The sequence below is a fragment of the Mycothermus thermophilus genome, assembly GCF_041956435.1.
Source record: "Mycothermus thermophilus strain CBS 625.91 unplaced genomic scaffold VTJ04scaffold_6, whole genome shotgun sequence".
Lineage (NCBI taxonomy): Eukaryota > Fungi > Ascomycota > Sordariomycetes > Sordariales > Chaetomiaceae > Mycothermus > Mycothermus thermophilus.
The window spans coordinates 1,680,268-1,692,558 of NW_027191432.1; the positions used below are offsets into that span (position 1 = coordinate 1,680,268).

At 56.5% G+C, this 12,291-nt stretch overlaps 5 protein-coding genes across 5 annotated transcripts; 3 read left to right on the forward strand and 2 right to left on the reverse strand.

Annotated features, from left to right (window-relative positions):
• Positions 1 to 343: 343 nt before the first annotated feature.
• Positions 344 to 1,530, forward strand: VTJ04DRAFT_9030 (uncharacterized protein; the record flags this gene model as incomplete). Its single annotated transcript, XM_069367533.1, has 2 exons — positions 344 to 823; positions 901 to 1,530. 2 exons carry the CDS (start codon positions 344 to 346, stop codon positions 1,528 to 1,530), a joined length of 1,110 nt encoding a protein of 369 aa, XP_069215851.1.
• A 1,019-nt stretch (positions 1,531 to 2,549) lies between these two features.
• Positions 2,550 to 4,580, forward strand: VTJ04DRAFT_9031 (uncharacterized protein; the record flags this gene model as incomplete). Its single annotated transcript, XM_069367534.1, has 1 exon — positions 2,550 to 4,580. The coding sequence occupies one exon, from the start codon at positions 2,550 to 2,552 to the stop codon at positions 4,578 to 4,580; it is 2,031 nt and encodes a 676-aa protein (XP_069215852.1).
• A 2,228-nt stretch (positions 4,581 to 6,808) lies between these two features.
• On the forward strand, positions 6,809 to 7,444 carry VTJ04DRAFT_9032 (uncharacterized protein; the record flags this gene model as incomplete). The annotated part of the gene is made up of 3 exons (XM_069367535.1): positions 6,809 to 6,953; positions 7,046 to 7,128; positions 7,184 to 7,444. The coding sequence occupies 3 exons, from the start codon at positions 6,809 to 6,811 to the stop codon at positions 7,442 to 7,444; spliced, it is 489 nt and encodes a 162-aa protein (XP_069215853.1).
• A 200-nt stretch (positions 7,445 to 7,644) lies between these two features.
• On the reverse strand, positions 7,645 to 8,167 carry VTJ04DRAFT_9033 (uncharacterized protein; the record flags this gene model as incomplete). The annotated part of the gene is made up of 2 exons (XM_069367536.1): positions 7,645 to 7,785; positions 7,838 to 8,167. 2 exons carry the CDS (start codon positions 8,165 to 8,167, stop codon positions 7,645 to 7,647), a joined length of 471 nt encoding a protein of 156 aa, XP_069215854.1.
• Positions 8,168 to 8,589: 422 nt separating this feature from the next.
• Positions 8,590 to 10,598, reverse strand: VTJ04DRAFT_9034 (uncharacterized protein; the record flags this gene model as incomplete). Its single annotated transcript, XM_069367537.1, has 4 exons — positions 8,590 to 9,743; positions 9,868 to 10,284; positions 10,361 to 10,436; positions 10,500 to 10,598. 4 exons carry the CDS (start codon positions 10,596 to 10,598, stop codon positions 8,590 to 8,592), a joined length of 1,746 nt encoding a protein of 581 aa, XP_069215855.1.
• Positions 10,599 to 12,291: the final 1,693 nt, after the last annotated feature.

A 12,291-nucleotide genomic window follows, 5' to 3' on the forward strand; every position in this document is an offset into this window, starting at 1 on the left:
CGCCCGGAGCTCGGGGTGCAGCGCCCAGAAACAGGGGCTGACTTCATGAAACAACCAAAGCTCTTGACAGCACGTGCGCCGAACACCCTCGACACCCCAGGCCAAGGAGCTCGGACTCCTCGACAAATCCAACAGAGCTCGAGGTTGTAACTTTTTTTTCTTTTCTCTTTTTCTCCTTTGATTCAATCGTCCTCGTATTATTCAATTGAACGAATCTTGTACTATTAACTGACATTTGTCTGCTTCTGTTGGAGGCCTACGATTCAGCAACGGGAATCTCAATACCTACCTCACCTCACCTCAGTCTCTCTCTTCTCCCGTCCATCCCAACCTCCAACCCGCCATGCCACCACCGCTGCCTCCTCCCTCCTTCGGGCCCCAGGGCGACTCCTGGTTCGCCCCCCTCTCCATCGACCTCATCGTCAAGGTCTTCAAGACCAGCTTCTTCCACCCTTTCATCGCATGGATCATCCCGCTGTGCTTCCGCGCCCAAAACATGTTCTGGGACGCCCCGCCCATGCTGGTGTCCATCGGCTGGGCCTCCTTCATCACCCTGAGCTGGCTCATCATGGCCATCAACGACCGCCTGGGCTACGGCCGCCCGCGCGAGGTCGACCTGAGCGACGAGGTCATCGTCATCACCGGCGGCGCCAGCGGCCTGGGCTTGCTGATCGCCGAGGTCTACGGCATGCGCGGCGCCACCGTCGCCGTGCTGGATGTCGAAGAGATGGAGAACGGCGAGGCGAGGGGTGTGACCTACTACAAGTGTGACGTGTCGGACAAGGAACAGGTTGCTCGGGTCGCCGCCCAGATTGAGAAGGAGGTATGTCTCTTCCCCTGTTACTATTACTATCTCTTCCCCTACAACAACAACTGCTGACATGATTCCCTTCCCCTCAGCTCGGCACCCCTACCGTCCTCATCAACAACGCCGCCATCGTCAACGGCAAGCCCCTCCTCTCTCAATCCCTCCCCGAGATCGAAAAGTCCCTCTCCACCAACCTCCTCAGCCACTTCTACACCCTCAAGGCCTTCCTCCCGTCCATCGCGCGCAACGAGCGCGGCGGCACCATCGTCACCGTGTCGTCCGTCATCGGCACCGTCGGCGCGGCGCGCCTGACCGACTACGCGGCCGCCAAAGCCGGCGTCTCGGCCCTGCACCGCTCGCTCACCGCCGAGCTGCGCCAGTCCCACCCCAACATCCGCACCGTGCTGGTGACGCCCGGCCAGCTCAGCACGCCGCTCTTCTACGGCGTGCGCACGCCCAACCGGTTCCTGGCACCCGTGGTGGAGCCGGTTGACGTGGCCAAGGAGGTGATCGCCGCCATCGACAGCGGGAGGAATGCGCACCTGGCCATGCCGCTGTACGCGAGGTGGATTGATTGGTATAGCGTCCTGCCGGTGAGCTTGCAGGTGCTGGCGAGGAGGCTGGCGGGGGTGGACACGGCGATGGAGGAGTTTAAGGGGAGGGAGGGGTTCAAGAAGGGGGAGGGGAAGGAGAGGGGTGGGTTTAGGATTGAGGCGTTTTGATGAAGGGAGGGGAGGCGCAGGCGCCCGGTGTGAATTGTACGGTGTGTGGTATCCGTTCGAAGGGGCTATGTATGAGTAGAAGTTCGAAGTGGTTGGAATATCATATTTGAATCTGCTGATGTACAAGTACAGAGTTGAGTGCTTTCTTCCCGCATGGCGACGTCTCATCTGAGATTCTTGTTCAGGTGTCAACCCTGAGTCTTGATTCACTTAATCTTCCCGCTGGCTATGTGATCACATCAGGTCCTGTCGGTCTCATACATGTTGTTTCATCGAGAGTACTTTGGGTTTCTCGGATTTCCATAAAACCCATCTCACAAAGTCACCCGCAAGCTGAGAGACTGGAGCATGGATCGTGGGGCGAGAAAAACTCAAGCTCGCCACGTGAAGAAAACTGGGGAACCTGGGAAGGACCCTGATATGCTCGTGAGACTGGATGGCACTTTGTCTCAATCAGACCAACCTAAAACCTGAGTACTTCTTGTAAGGGTGGGATGAACCCAACTCAAGAACCTCTGGCAAGGTATGAGATCATGATGAATATGGGCAGTACATAGCTGCCTCTGGGTTCGGAGAGGTCTTGGATGTATGAGTCGAGGCTTTCCATCTGATGTTGGAACTAAAAAGGGCATGTCTGTTCTGTTCTTTGTTGGTGAAGACGATCAGAACCATTGAGGCTGAACGTTCTTCCTGCCTTTCTGCCACTTAGGTTTGAGCCCTGGGAGGCGCGCCATGTCAACAACCCCGACTCAGGCACACGCTTTCCTCGCCATCCCTCGAGCAGGAGCAATAACGACCTTTTTGCTTTCTTTCTTTTCTTCTTTCAATTCAATTCACGACCACAATTGACCCTTCTTTCCTGCCCCTCCATCACAACCACGTCACCCACCCCACTTCAACTCCTATTGTTTTCTATTCACACCTCCATTCTGAATGCCATTTCCCTCCTCTGGCCTTCTATTGTCCTCAGTTCTTCAATAACTTCTTCAGCTTCTTCTCCCCATTGTTGTGTCGCCACAATGGAGCTATTAAGCAGCCGCACTCCCACGCCGACCAGCACCCCCAACCCCTTCGGCGACCGACACATCCTCTGGTACAAGGACAAGATCGACCAGACCATCACCAAGCAATACGTCTGCAGCCGCCTGGACCGCTACGACATCGAGCGACTCGACCAACCCGTCGAGCCCGACAGCGTCCTGACCGACAGCACCTACTGGGAATGGATCGAAGGTCGAGCAAAGAAACTCTTCCTCATCCTTGACGACCTGGGCTGGGCCTGTCTCGTCTTCCGCTTCGTCGAAAGCTTCCTCGACGACGACGAGCTGCCCATGTCCCTGTCCAAAATCCAGCAACTAGACCTGCTGTACCCCAGGAGCCTCAAGACGGCGAAAAAGTTCTACCACCACCAGTACCACTTCATCGTGCGCCCCCTCCGGCGCGGCAGGCACATCGACTACGAAGACGACGAGGTGGTTCCCCTGGACGTGGTGTCCAAGAAGAGCAACGCCCACACTAGCAGCAGCAGCCACGTCGACGTGGTCGCCAGCATCGAGCGGCCGAACCAGCTCCTCAGCCGGTGCCGCGTGCCGCTCGGACCCGACCACCACAGCTGGGATGACCTCATGTCCGACGTCCTCTGGGACGGCGGCGGCGGCACGCGCGGGGACGTGCACGACGAGCACTTGCTCTCGTTCTGGGGCTCGTACACGCACCGCGGGCAGGGTTATGTCCTTTTCACCCCGGCGGCCGAGTACAGTCTGGACACGCTCCTGTCAGGCGGCAGCAGCGGGCTGCCCAAGCCAGTCAAGAAGCTCGACAAGGAAACCCGGCGGCAGACGGTGCTCAACTGGATCTACTGCCTGACCAAGGCGGTGTGCATGCTGCACGACGAAGGCCGCGCGCACGGCAACATCAAGCCGTCCACCATCATGTTCACCGCCGACAACCACGCCTTCCTCTCCGGGCTCACGCGCTTCCAGACCGACACTCTCCGCGGCGCAACCGACCACACGTCTCTGGACCGCGAGGCCTACGACTACGCCGCGCCCGAGAACCTCTTCCGCCCGTACGCCTCCTCCTCCTCCGCGTCGCCCGTGCGGCCCACCCTCCTCCGCAGCATCAGCAGCCACCGTACCAACTCGGCGTCCACCATAATCACCGTGCACCGCGACTCGACGGCGACGATCCTCGACCAGCAGGCGGGCGATATCTTTTCGCTCGGCTGCGTCATCCTCGAGCTGTTGAGTTTCCTGTTCAAGCGGCAGGGGAAACCGTTCGCGGCGTTCCGCGCGGCCAAGCACCGCGCCGCGGGGCGCGGGGCGATCCCGGACGCGTCGTTCCACAAGAACCTGGAACAGGTTGAGACGTGGATGGGGGAGCTTGCGAGAGACGCGGCCGTCGAGAGGGAGAAGTGCATTGCTACTGGCGATGAGGAGGCGGAGGCGGTCTGGGCCAGCATCACGCCCACGCTGCGCGTCGTGGAGGAGATGATGAGCTTCTTTCCCTACGAGCGGCCGACGGCGCAGCAGGTGTATGAGCGCTTCCGGAGGATTTTGGCTGGGAGGAAAGGGCTGAGGTCGACGCACTGCGTGCAGAGGGATAGCGGGGTGGGTTTTGATTTCCCTTTGGAGGGGGATGGCAAGATGATGGTGGGGTTGCCCGGGTTGGAGAGGTTGGTGAGCGAGGGGCAGGAGGAGGGGACTACTAGGAGGCGGACATCGAGCTCGTCGGCGCCGTTGAGGGGGTTGGAGGCGATGATGAGGTTCTGGGAGGTGGAGTTGGGGGAGGGGAGGAAGAGTGATGCATCTACGTCTGCGTCCGCATATGCGTCCGGGGGAAGTGTGAGAGGAAGTAGTGTTTCGAGCTTGTTTAGTGGGGAGAAGGGAGATGGTGGTGGTGGTGGTGGTGGTGGTGGTGGTTATGATGGGTTGGGGAAAGGGAAATTGGGATCGGGAAGCAGCAGCATCAAGTCGTCGGGCTCGGGATCGACGGGAGGGAGCAGCTTCAAAGCGTCGTCCCTGTCACTGTCGGGGCTTAAGATGTATTGACGACATGTGAGGGGGGGAGTACATGTTTGTATTCATGTCGTGCTGATTTGGTCATTTCCGTGGTTCCGGGGTACTATGGGTTCGTGATTCCTGGTGGTTGACTGTACATACAATCTGGTATCCCACCTATCTACGCTGGATGTCTGTATCTTACGGAGGGGAGGGGTTGATAATCTGTCAGTGTGTAAGTCGGGCGGGGCATGCAGATGGCGTAAGGCTGAGAGAGCTTGCATATGGCCAAGCCAGCTAGCGGCGACGTCACCTAATAGCTGTGCTCTGCTCTGGGAGCTCTGGGAGTTGGGACACGAGAATCGGCCCGCGATGCCGTGGTGGGCGGGATGTATTGTAGGTGGTAGGTGGTTTGTTTGAGGACTTGGATAGGGAGAAAGAGGGAAAAAAATGTCGGACGAAGAAAGCAGCAGAGAGTGCAGCCATCGAGAGGTGTGTCGGCAGACTGTGAGCCGATGGTGTGGGTGTGGTATCATCAGAGGAATGGAAGCTTCATCGGAACCGAGCTTTCGTCGCGTGTCCTATATCGGACGAGTAGAAAGTGTAAGTACTGTACACTAATCAGGCCTTGCAAGTCAGTCCAAACTCTGAGAGATGAAAACCCAACGATGCCCGCATGTGTCGGGCCAGACCTGGATCTGAGTTCCCGACAACAACATGCAGACCACCAATGACGACATTGGAGGAGGAGAGGTCGAGGCTCTCTTGGTCTTTTGTTCCAAGCAATGAAAGTGGATTGATGCACAGAACAACCCCCACCTCGAATTGCGGCACAAAAACCTGGCAGAATGTCAAAGAACCCAACGCTTGGGGGAAAATAAAAAAATAAAAACCCCCCGCAAAACGCCAAGACGATGGATCGGGAGCTCGCGATCCACTCGATCACGGCGAAGCTCCCGATGCAGAAGGTCGGGGTCCACTTTAGGAGCTTGAAACAGAATAGCGCCGAAAGCCTGTTGTTCGGTTCTGTTCTCTGTCTTGGGAACAGGGATGGGATGCCCAGACCGCGTCCGTGGTTGCAGCTCGTGTTTCCACTTTCTTCCCACTTTTTCGAGGTTAGCCGGCATGACTCCTTGCAGGAAGGGTTGGTGAATAAGTGGATAAAGGGTTGCATTGGAAGGTTTCTTGGGAGAACACAAGGTGAGGTGTGATGAGATAACGGTCGACTTCAGGTTTGTTCGCTTCAGTGATGGGGAAGAACGGGGAGTCAGCGTCAGCAATGTGCACCTATGAAAGGATGAGGCTTTGCTCTGTGGCTGGTCAGGCATCTGACTTGCGGGTGGAGGAAGTGTGGATGGATAGATTTGCATGTGCGAATGAAAGCGGACGGGCGCGGGTTGTGAAGGGTTATCGGGTCATGGATGATAAGGTTCTAGGTTGTGCAGTGTCCGGATATGGAAGATGGATGGAGTTGGAAAGAGACCGGGTGGTCGCCGGTCGGGCCTGGCCTCGATGGTTTCATCCCATATCCACCGATGAAACCATGAAACAGGCCGAAGAATTCTGACCTTCTGACCTTCTGACCTTGTCGTTTTTTCTCTCTTTTTCCTCTGTTCACCACTCCAACTCTCCGACGGAACCTTGCAGCAGGAAACGGGCTGTGTCACCCTCACTTTTACCCTTCACTTTTACCTCAGAGAGTCAGCCCTGCATTGCACCTGCATCCCTTTGCAAGCTGCCTCCCGTTCCCTGTCGCCATCACTTACCGTTACTACCGATAATCGGGCTGTTTCCGCGCTGCCTTGGTTCCCGTCCCGCGGCTGCTGCTTGGCTTACACAAGATTCTGGGGCCCGTCCTCTTCTCTTCCACCGTCATCTCCAGATCTACCTGCCTCTCTCCACCTCCATTATCCAAGGTCACTGCCCCGCGGCACAGTCAATCGTTTCTTGTTCTGGCAGACTCATCATCCAATCCTCCGGCTGAACAGGACCCGGGCACGTCTCGGATCTGATTATTAGCCAACCCGATATCTTAATTCTTGATGTTTAATCCTGCTTTCCCCTCCATCTAATCCCATCCATCTCGTCCCAACACCGACACGATATCGTCGAATCTACAACAATTCTGTTGCGCGCCCTTGTCGCCCTTGTCAGCAGCAAGAGTCGACGTTGGAACAAGCTTCCATACTATCTCCAGCCTCATTTCCGCACGCGCCCCAGGCACTTTCTTGGCAATCTGCAGCGGCCCTCAGCAAGCCATCTCGCCAGCCACAAAAGCCATGAAAAAGCTTCCTTGGCTTCTTCTGCCTGCCCTGCTGCTCAGTAGTGGCGGAGCAGCAGCGACATCAGCCGATCTCGCCAAGGCTGGCCCTGGCGCTGTCAACGTTGTGGTCGAGGCTCAGCCTCATGTTCTTCTGGACAGAGGTATGTCTTTTGGTCCAAGTTTCAATTGATCGTATCATCAATTGAGTTGACATCAGATGAGATGGAAATTGTGGCTGACTTGTGCGCCTCAGACATCCCATACCCTGAAGACAAGAAGCGCACCGTGTCTTCATCATCACCCTCCCTCTCCATTGCTGTGCCGGTGTCATTACCTGTGAGTTTCCTGTTCCGATTATTTGTCGAAGCTTGACCACTAACCCCTCCCGCAGAACCAAACAAAACCCAAATCCCGCGCCCCTCCTCCCCCAAGAAGAGAGGATGAACAGCAACAGCCAGCAGTCATTACTCTCCGCTCTCCCAGCAGGAGGAGTCCCGGCGGCACGAGGGATATCAGACCCCCAGATACTGCCGCCGCGACCGCGGACAGTAGCGCGGGGGAGACGCTCAACCCGGCCTCAGCTACCCGCGCTATTGCCGGCATGGGGTTCGGGTTAGTGTCAGTTATGTTGATTTTTACTGTCTTTGGATGACAAGGTTTTGCCGGCCTTGCCTACCATGACTGTTGAATCGTGCGGCGACGCGACCTACCTCGGGTACCGCCTACCCACTGACGTCATTCCTTTATCTCGACTTTACCGACCTACCGACTGACCGGCTGGCTCATCTATCTGTTTATCTCACTCCTTACGACTCATTATGATACCCCTTCATCTCGCTCTCTGATGATACCCTATTTATGTTTTGGATACGACACGATCATTTTTCCGGCCGGGAAGGACTCAATTACTGGCTGCTGGCATTGGATTTGACATGGCGAAGCGTCTGGGCTTTTACGGATTTTATCACATTTATGATGGAAGGTTTGTTGGGACTGGAGGGAGTTCGAATTTGAGTGGATGGGTTGATCCCTACAACTCCCCGACCACACACGACGACAGGAGCAACGCGCTCCCCGGACGCTTCGACGACGATGGCATGACACTTGCTTGGATTGGATTAAACTCAACGGGATTGGACTGGTTTGGAGTCCGTGCCGAGGTATGGCTGGTGGGCGGGATCTGCTGGCTCGGTGCATGTACTGATGGGTGTATGTGATACGGGGATGGATGGATGGACATGTTAGTGATAATTGTTAATATGTAGTCGGGCCCTGTGAGGCTGCTGCCAGATTGGCTGGTTTCCTTGGAGGGAACTAGGAGAGCCAGCAGAAGAGAGCAGAGGGCAGGAGAGGGCCCATGTATATAGCGGAGCATTGTATTGGCGTGTACAGAGATGAGTGTGAAGAGGTCGGATGTGAATGGATTTGCATGCATGCTTGAACGGCTGTTTGGTCTTGACCTTTTTGAGCGATCCGAGTGTATGGAGAGTCGTTTACGATGGAGGAGTTGGCTGGCACCTCCTCGGTCTCTTGTCCTGTCTGTAAGAAAGACCACCGCCGCTACCAAAATGGTCACAATGACCGAGGTAAGTAAGTCTTCATCATCGATACTTACCTCCTGGTCATAGAGCTAGCATCTCCCAAGTTCACAGCCACCCCTTGCTCAACAAGCCAATGGTGAGCCCACATAGGTACTCGGACACAAAAAGTACCTATTTATTCATTTTATACACATGAACCCGAACCATTCCATAGGTACACACCCATCCACCACAATATACACAAAAGAACCTTACTTTAAAACAAACCCAGAACAGGCGCAAAAAGCGACGCCACCGTCAGCAGAGTCGCCGCCAACCCGCTCCACAGAACCGACACAAACACGACCCTGTCCTGCCACGCCAGCAGCGCCCGCTCGCGAATGGGGACCGTTGTGTTGTTGTTGATTTTGCCACGACGGCCGAGAGCGCGCGCCCAGAAGGATTGGGATTGGTATTCGGCGAGCCAGGGCTCGTGGGAGAAGTCGTTGGAGGGACCGAGCGGAGTGAAGTATTTGGATTGTCGGGGTTTGATATGCGTGGTTGGTTTGGTAGAGGATGGGGAGGAGGAGGTGGTGGTGAAGGAGGTGCTTCCGCTTCCGCTGGTGCTGATGCTGCGAGATGGTTGATGATGACTGCCGCCTGCTGTGTTGCTGGTCATGGTGGTGGTGGTGGTGGTAGTGGTGGTGGTGGAATGAGTCTTCCCCAGCCCCTTAACAACATCACCTACAACAATCGAGCTTCCCAGCCTCCCGCTCTTGCTCTCCCCTTCCGATCCAACCTCAACCCCAAACCACCACCACGTCCTCCTCCTCCTCCTCCTCCTCTTCTCACCCCCCTTCCCCTCCTCCCTCCCATCCTCGCCAACACCTTCTTCCTCCTGTTCCTCCTCCTCCTCTTGTCCAACAAGCCCCTCCACCCCTTCCTCTTCCTCCCCCTCCCCCTCCCACGGCCACCTCATCCTCCTCCCCCTCCACCACAACCCCACCTCCACCCCCTTCCCCGCCGCCACCCACCCCGCCAACCCGGGCCACCAAAACACCAGACAAACCACCCTCCACCCGACGGCCAACCTCGACATGATCAACAAACAATCCGCCACCAACCCCGCTACCACCACCGCCGCAGCAAGCAGCCGGACCAGCGCCAGCCTTGCGGCTGACGCGTTGCGCAGAGACCAGCGGATGAATGCCGGATGGCTGCGCTGGCGGAGGCGGGATTCGACGAAGGCGAAGGCGGGCAGGAGCGAGGACGGGTGCGTGGTGTGTTGCGCCGCGAGGAGGCAGGCGGAGCGATCTTGGGGCGGGAGGGAGGGGAGGCGGCGCGGGGAGGAGGAGGAGGGGCTGGAGGAGGAGGAAGAGAGGTAGTGGCGCATGATGCGGGCGTGTTCGAGTTGGTTGGGGGGGATGGTGACTATATCATGATATATACCGGGTTAGTTGTTGGGGTTTTTACCGAGATACCCCTCCTACCGTACCTACCGTAGGCAGCTAGGGAGGGGTGTTGGGGTTGGAGAGAGGGAGGGGGGAAAACGTACAAGGTTGCCAGTCCGGTTTTGGCGAGGTCAGCTCTGTCGGGCTGAGGAGGGAGGTGGTTAATGATGAGGAAGAGGTGATGGATTTTGGGGTTGTCGGTGAGCGGAGAGCAACTGGTGGTGGTGGAGGAGAGAAAGGGGTTGGCGGGTCGTTGCTGTCGAGGTTGGTTCGGGAGGAGGAGGAGGAGGAGGATGAGAAGAGGCCGTTGCGTTCCGAGTCGAGGTCCATGATGGCCAGGATCTTGGTTAACTTTTCGCTGCTGCGTTCGCGGCTGCGGTGGTGGGTGGGCGATGCCTTGGAGGATAGGGGCGAGTCCGGGTCAGGGGAGTCATGATGATCTGGTGGTGGGTTCCATGGAGGTGAGAGGGCTTTTTGGCGAGGGAGGAGGCTGCTCCAGCGTTGGACGTAGTCGATGTACCCTGGCAAGAAGATGATGTGAGTATTATTATGGGTTGGTCTTCCCTGGCCTGGAGGTGAAGGGGGACGGGGACGTACAGAGGAAGAACTGTAGGTTCTCGGCGCTGCGCTCGATGTAGACGAGGTAGTCCATGAAGTCGCTCAGGGAACAGGGCTGGTTGTGTGTTAGTGGTCATCCTCTTTGACTGAACATGCCAACGCTGGGGATGGAACTGACAGAAGCGGTCCTGTTCTTGATGACCTCCTCAAACGAGAGCTCTGGAGGGATGCCATCCTGGCGTATCTTTTTCGGGGCGGGGTAGTCCAGGTCGGCCATGGTGTGCGAGCAAGATCAAAGGAGATGTCGGCCCTCTGTATGCTCGTCGACATGCATATGCAGTTGGATCAAGAGGAGCATGAGGCTCACCACCATCGGCAAAGGACAACCAAAAGGAAGAGGGAAGGAGGAGGGGGGACAAGCCACATATGTCTGTCTCCTCCCAATCCAGAAACATCCCCTCCATCAGGTCTGCCAGATATAGGTAAGGTAGGTAGGTTACTCAAATCCCTCTGTACTAAAGCATCTCTATCCCCGCCTCCAGCTCCGCCTCCTCAGAAACAGAAAAACGGAACACAACCACGGACAGACCTTCTCAGCCAAGCCGTTCCCCGATATCAACACGGCACGTCGCGCATCCTGAACCTTTTCTCGGAACGATCGTCCCGACGGGGTGGGTGGCTTGGGGACGGGAGAGGGGGGGTTGTTGTTGTCTGTACCGGAGGTCCGTCAGTTGTATCACGGTCATGTACTCCGTACTCAGTAAGGTAACTCAGCTTAGCCCAAGCCGGCACCTAGGTGAGGTAGTACAAGTTAGATCCCCGAGCGAGCCAATCTGAGTTGTTGCGTCTCCCATACCCGGACCCGGGACCCAACCAGACGGCCGGCCTGGATCTGACTTACTGACGGTCCTAAGATGGGTGCTGGGGATGGGTTGGCTAGGGCAGTCAGGCTGGGGTTGTCATCATAATGCACGTCAGAACAAGCGACCCGGGAAGTCGGTTGGGCTGGCCGCGTTTCAGATCTCTGAGATGGTCCCGTCTGAGGCGGGAACTTGGGACAGGGGAAGGGCGGGAGTAACCTAAATATGTATGTACAACAGTACTCTAGCATACCCTTTGGGTAAAGTTTAACGGCCCGAGTGAAGGGCTCGTTCAGATCCAGAAGAGACCAGGCCTCCCCCATGCTTCCCCAGACAGATCATGATCGAGACTAACTCGCAAGCCCTATGCTCTGCCTGGGGAGCCCTGACCTGGAGAAGAGCATGCGCCACGGTGCACTGACATGACACTTTGACATTGATCAGTGATCGCGTCATGTCAAATGGCGATCTTTGTGAACAATAGAATGCGGGGATGGACATGGAGAGCCCAAGCAGTGGACGAGCTAGTGGAGGAGAAGAAGGTGTGGTTGACCATGCGGCTCTCCTGCGGCTCTGCTGCGGCTCTTCGGCCTGCATTCCTCTTTTTTTCCCCGACTCGCTCCAGAGCTCGTAAAGTTCCATTTATCCAGCACCACAACTGCCGGCTTTCTGTATCGTGCATCCTGCGCAACCCGGGTTGGTGGTAAGTCAGAGACATACATACTCCGTACTCAGTCAATTCCGTGTCGGTGACCAAAAACTGACCTGACCCGACCCGACCCGAACTGAACTGCTGTTGTTGTTCTTTACTGGTACTAAACTTGACTCTCGCTCCAGCCATGTTCTGTGTGTGATCATCGCACATCATCTAGTTTATCCGCGACTCGGCTGAAATGGCCTGTCAATGCATTTTCTCTGTCAAGCACAACAAAAAAAATGATCGACGCAATCGACACATGGAACTTTGTATGGACAAGACGAGCTGACTTCCTAATCGGGTATTACTTGAGAACACCCGTCCAGCAGAGGGCGTCACACCCCCCTGAGTCTTGACTTGGGTCAAGATACCAACAGCTTGGGTGGACGGCTTGCTCGTTGTAGTACGGACCT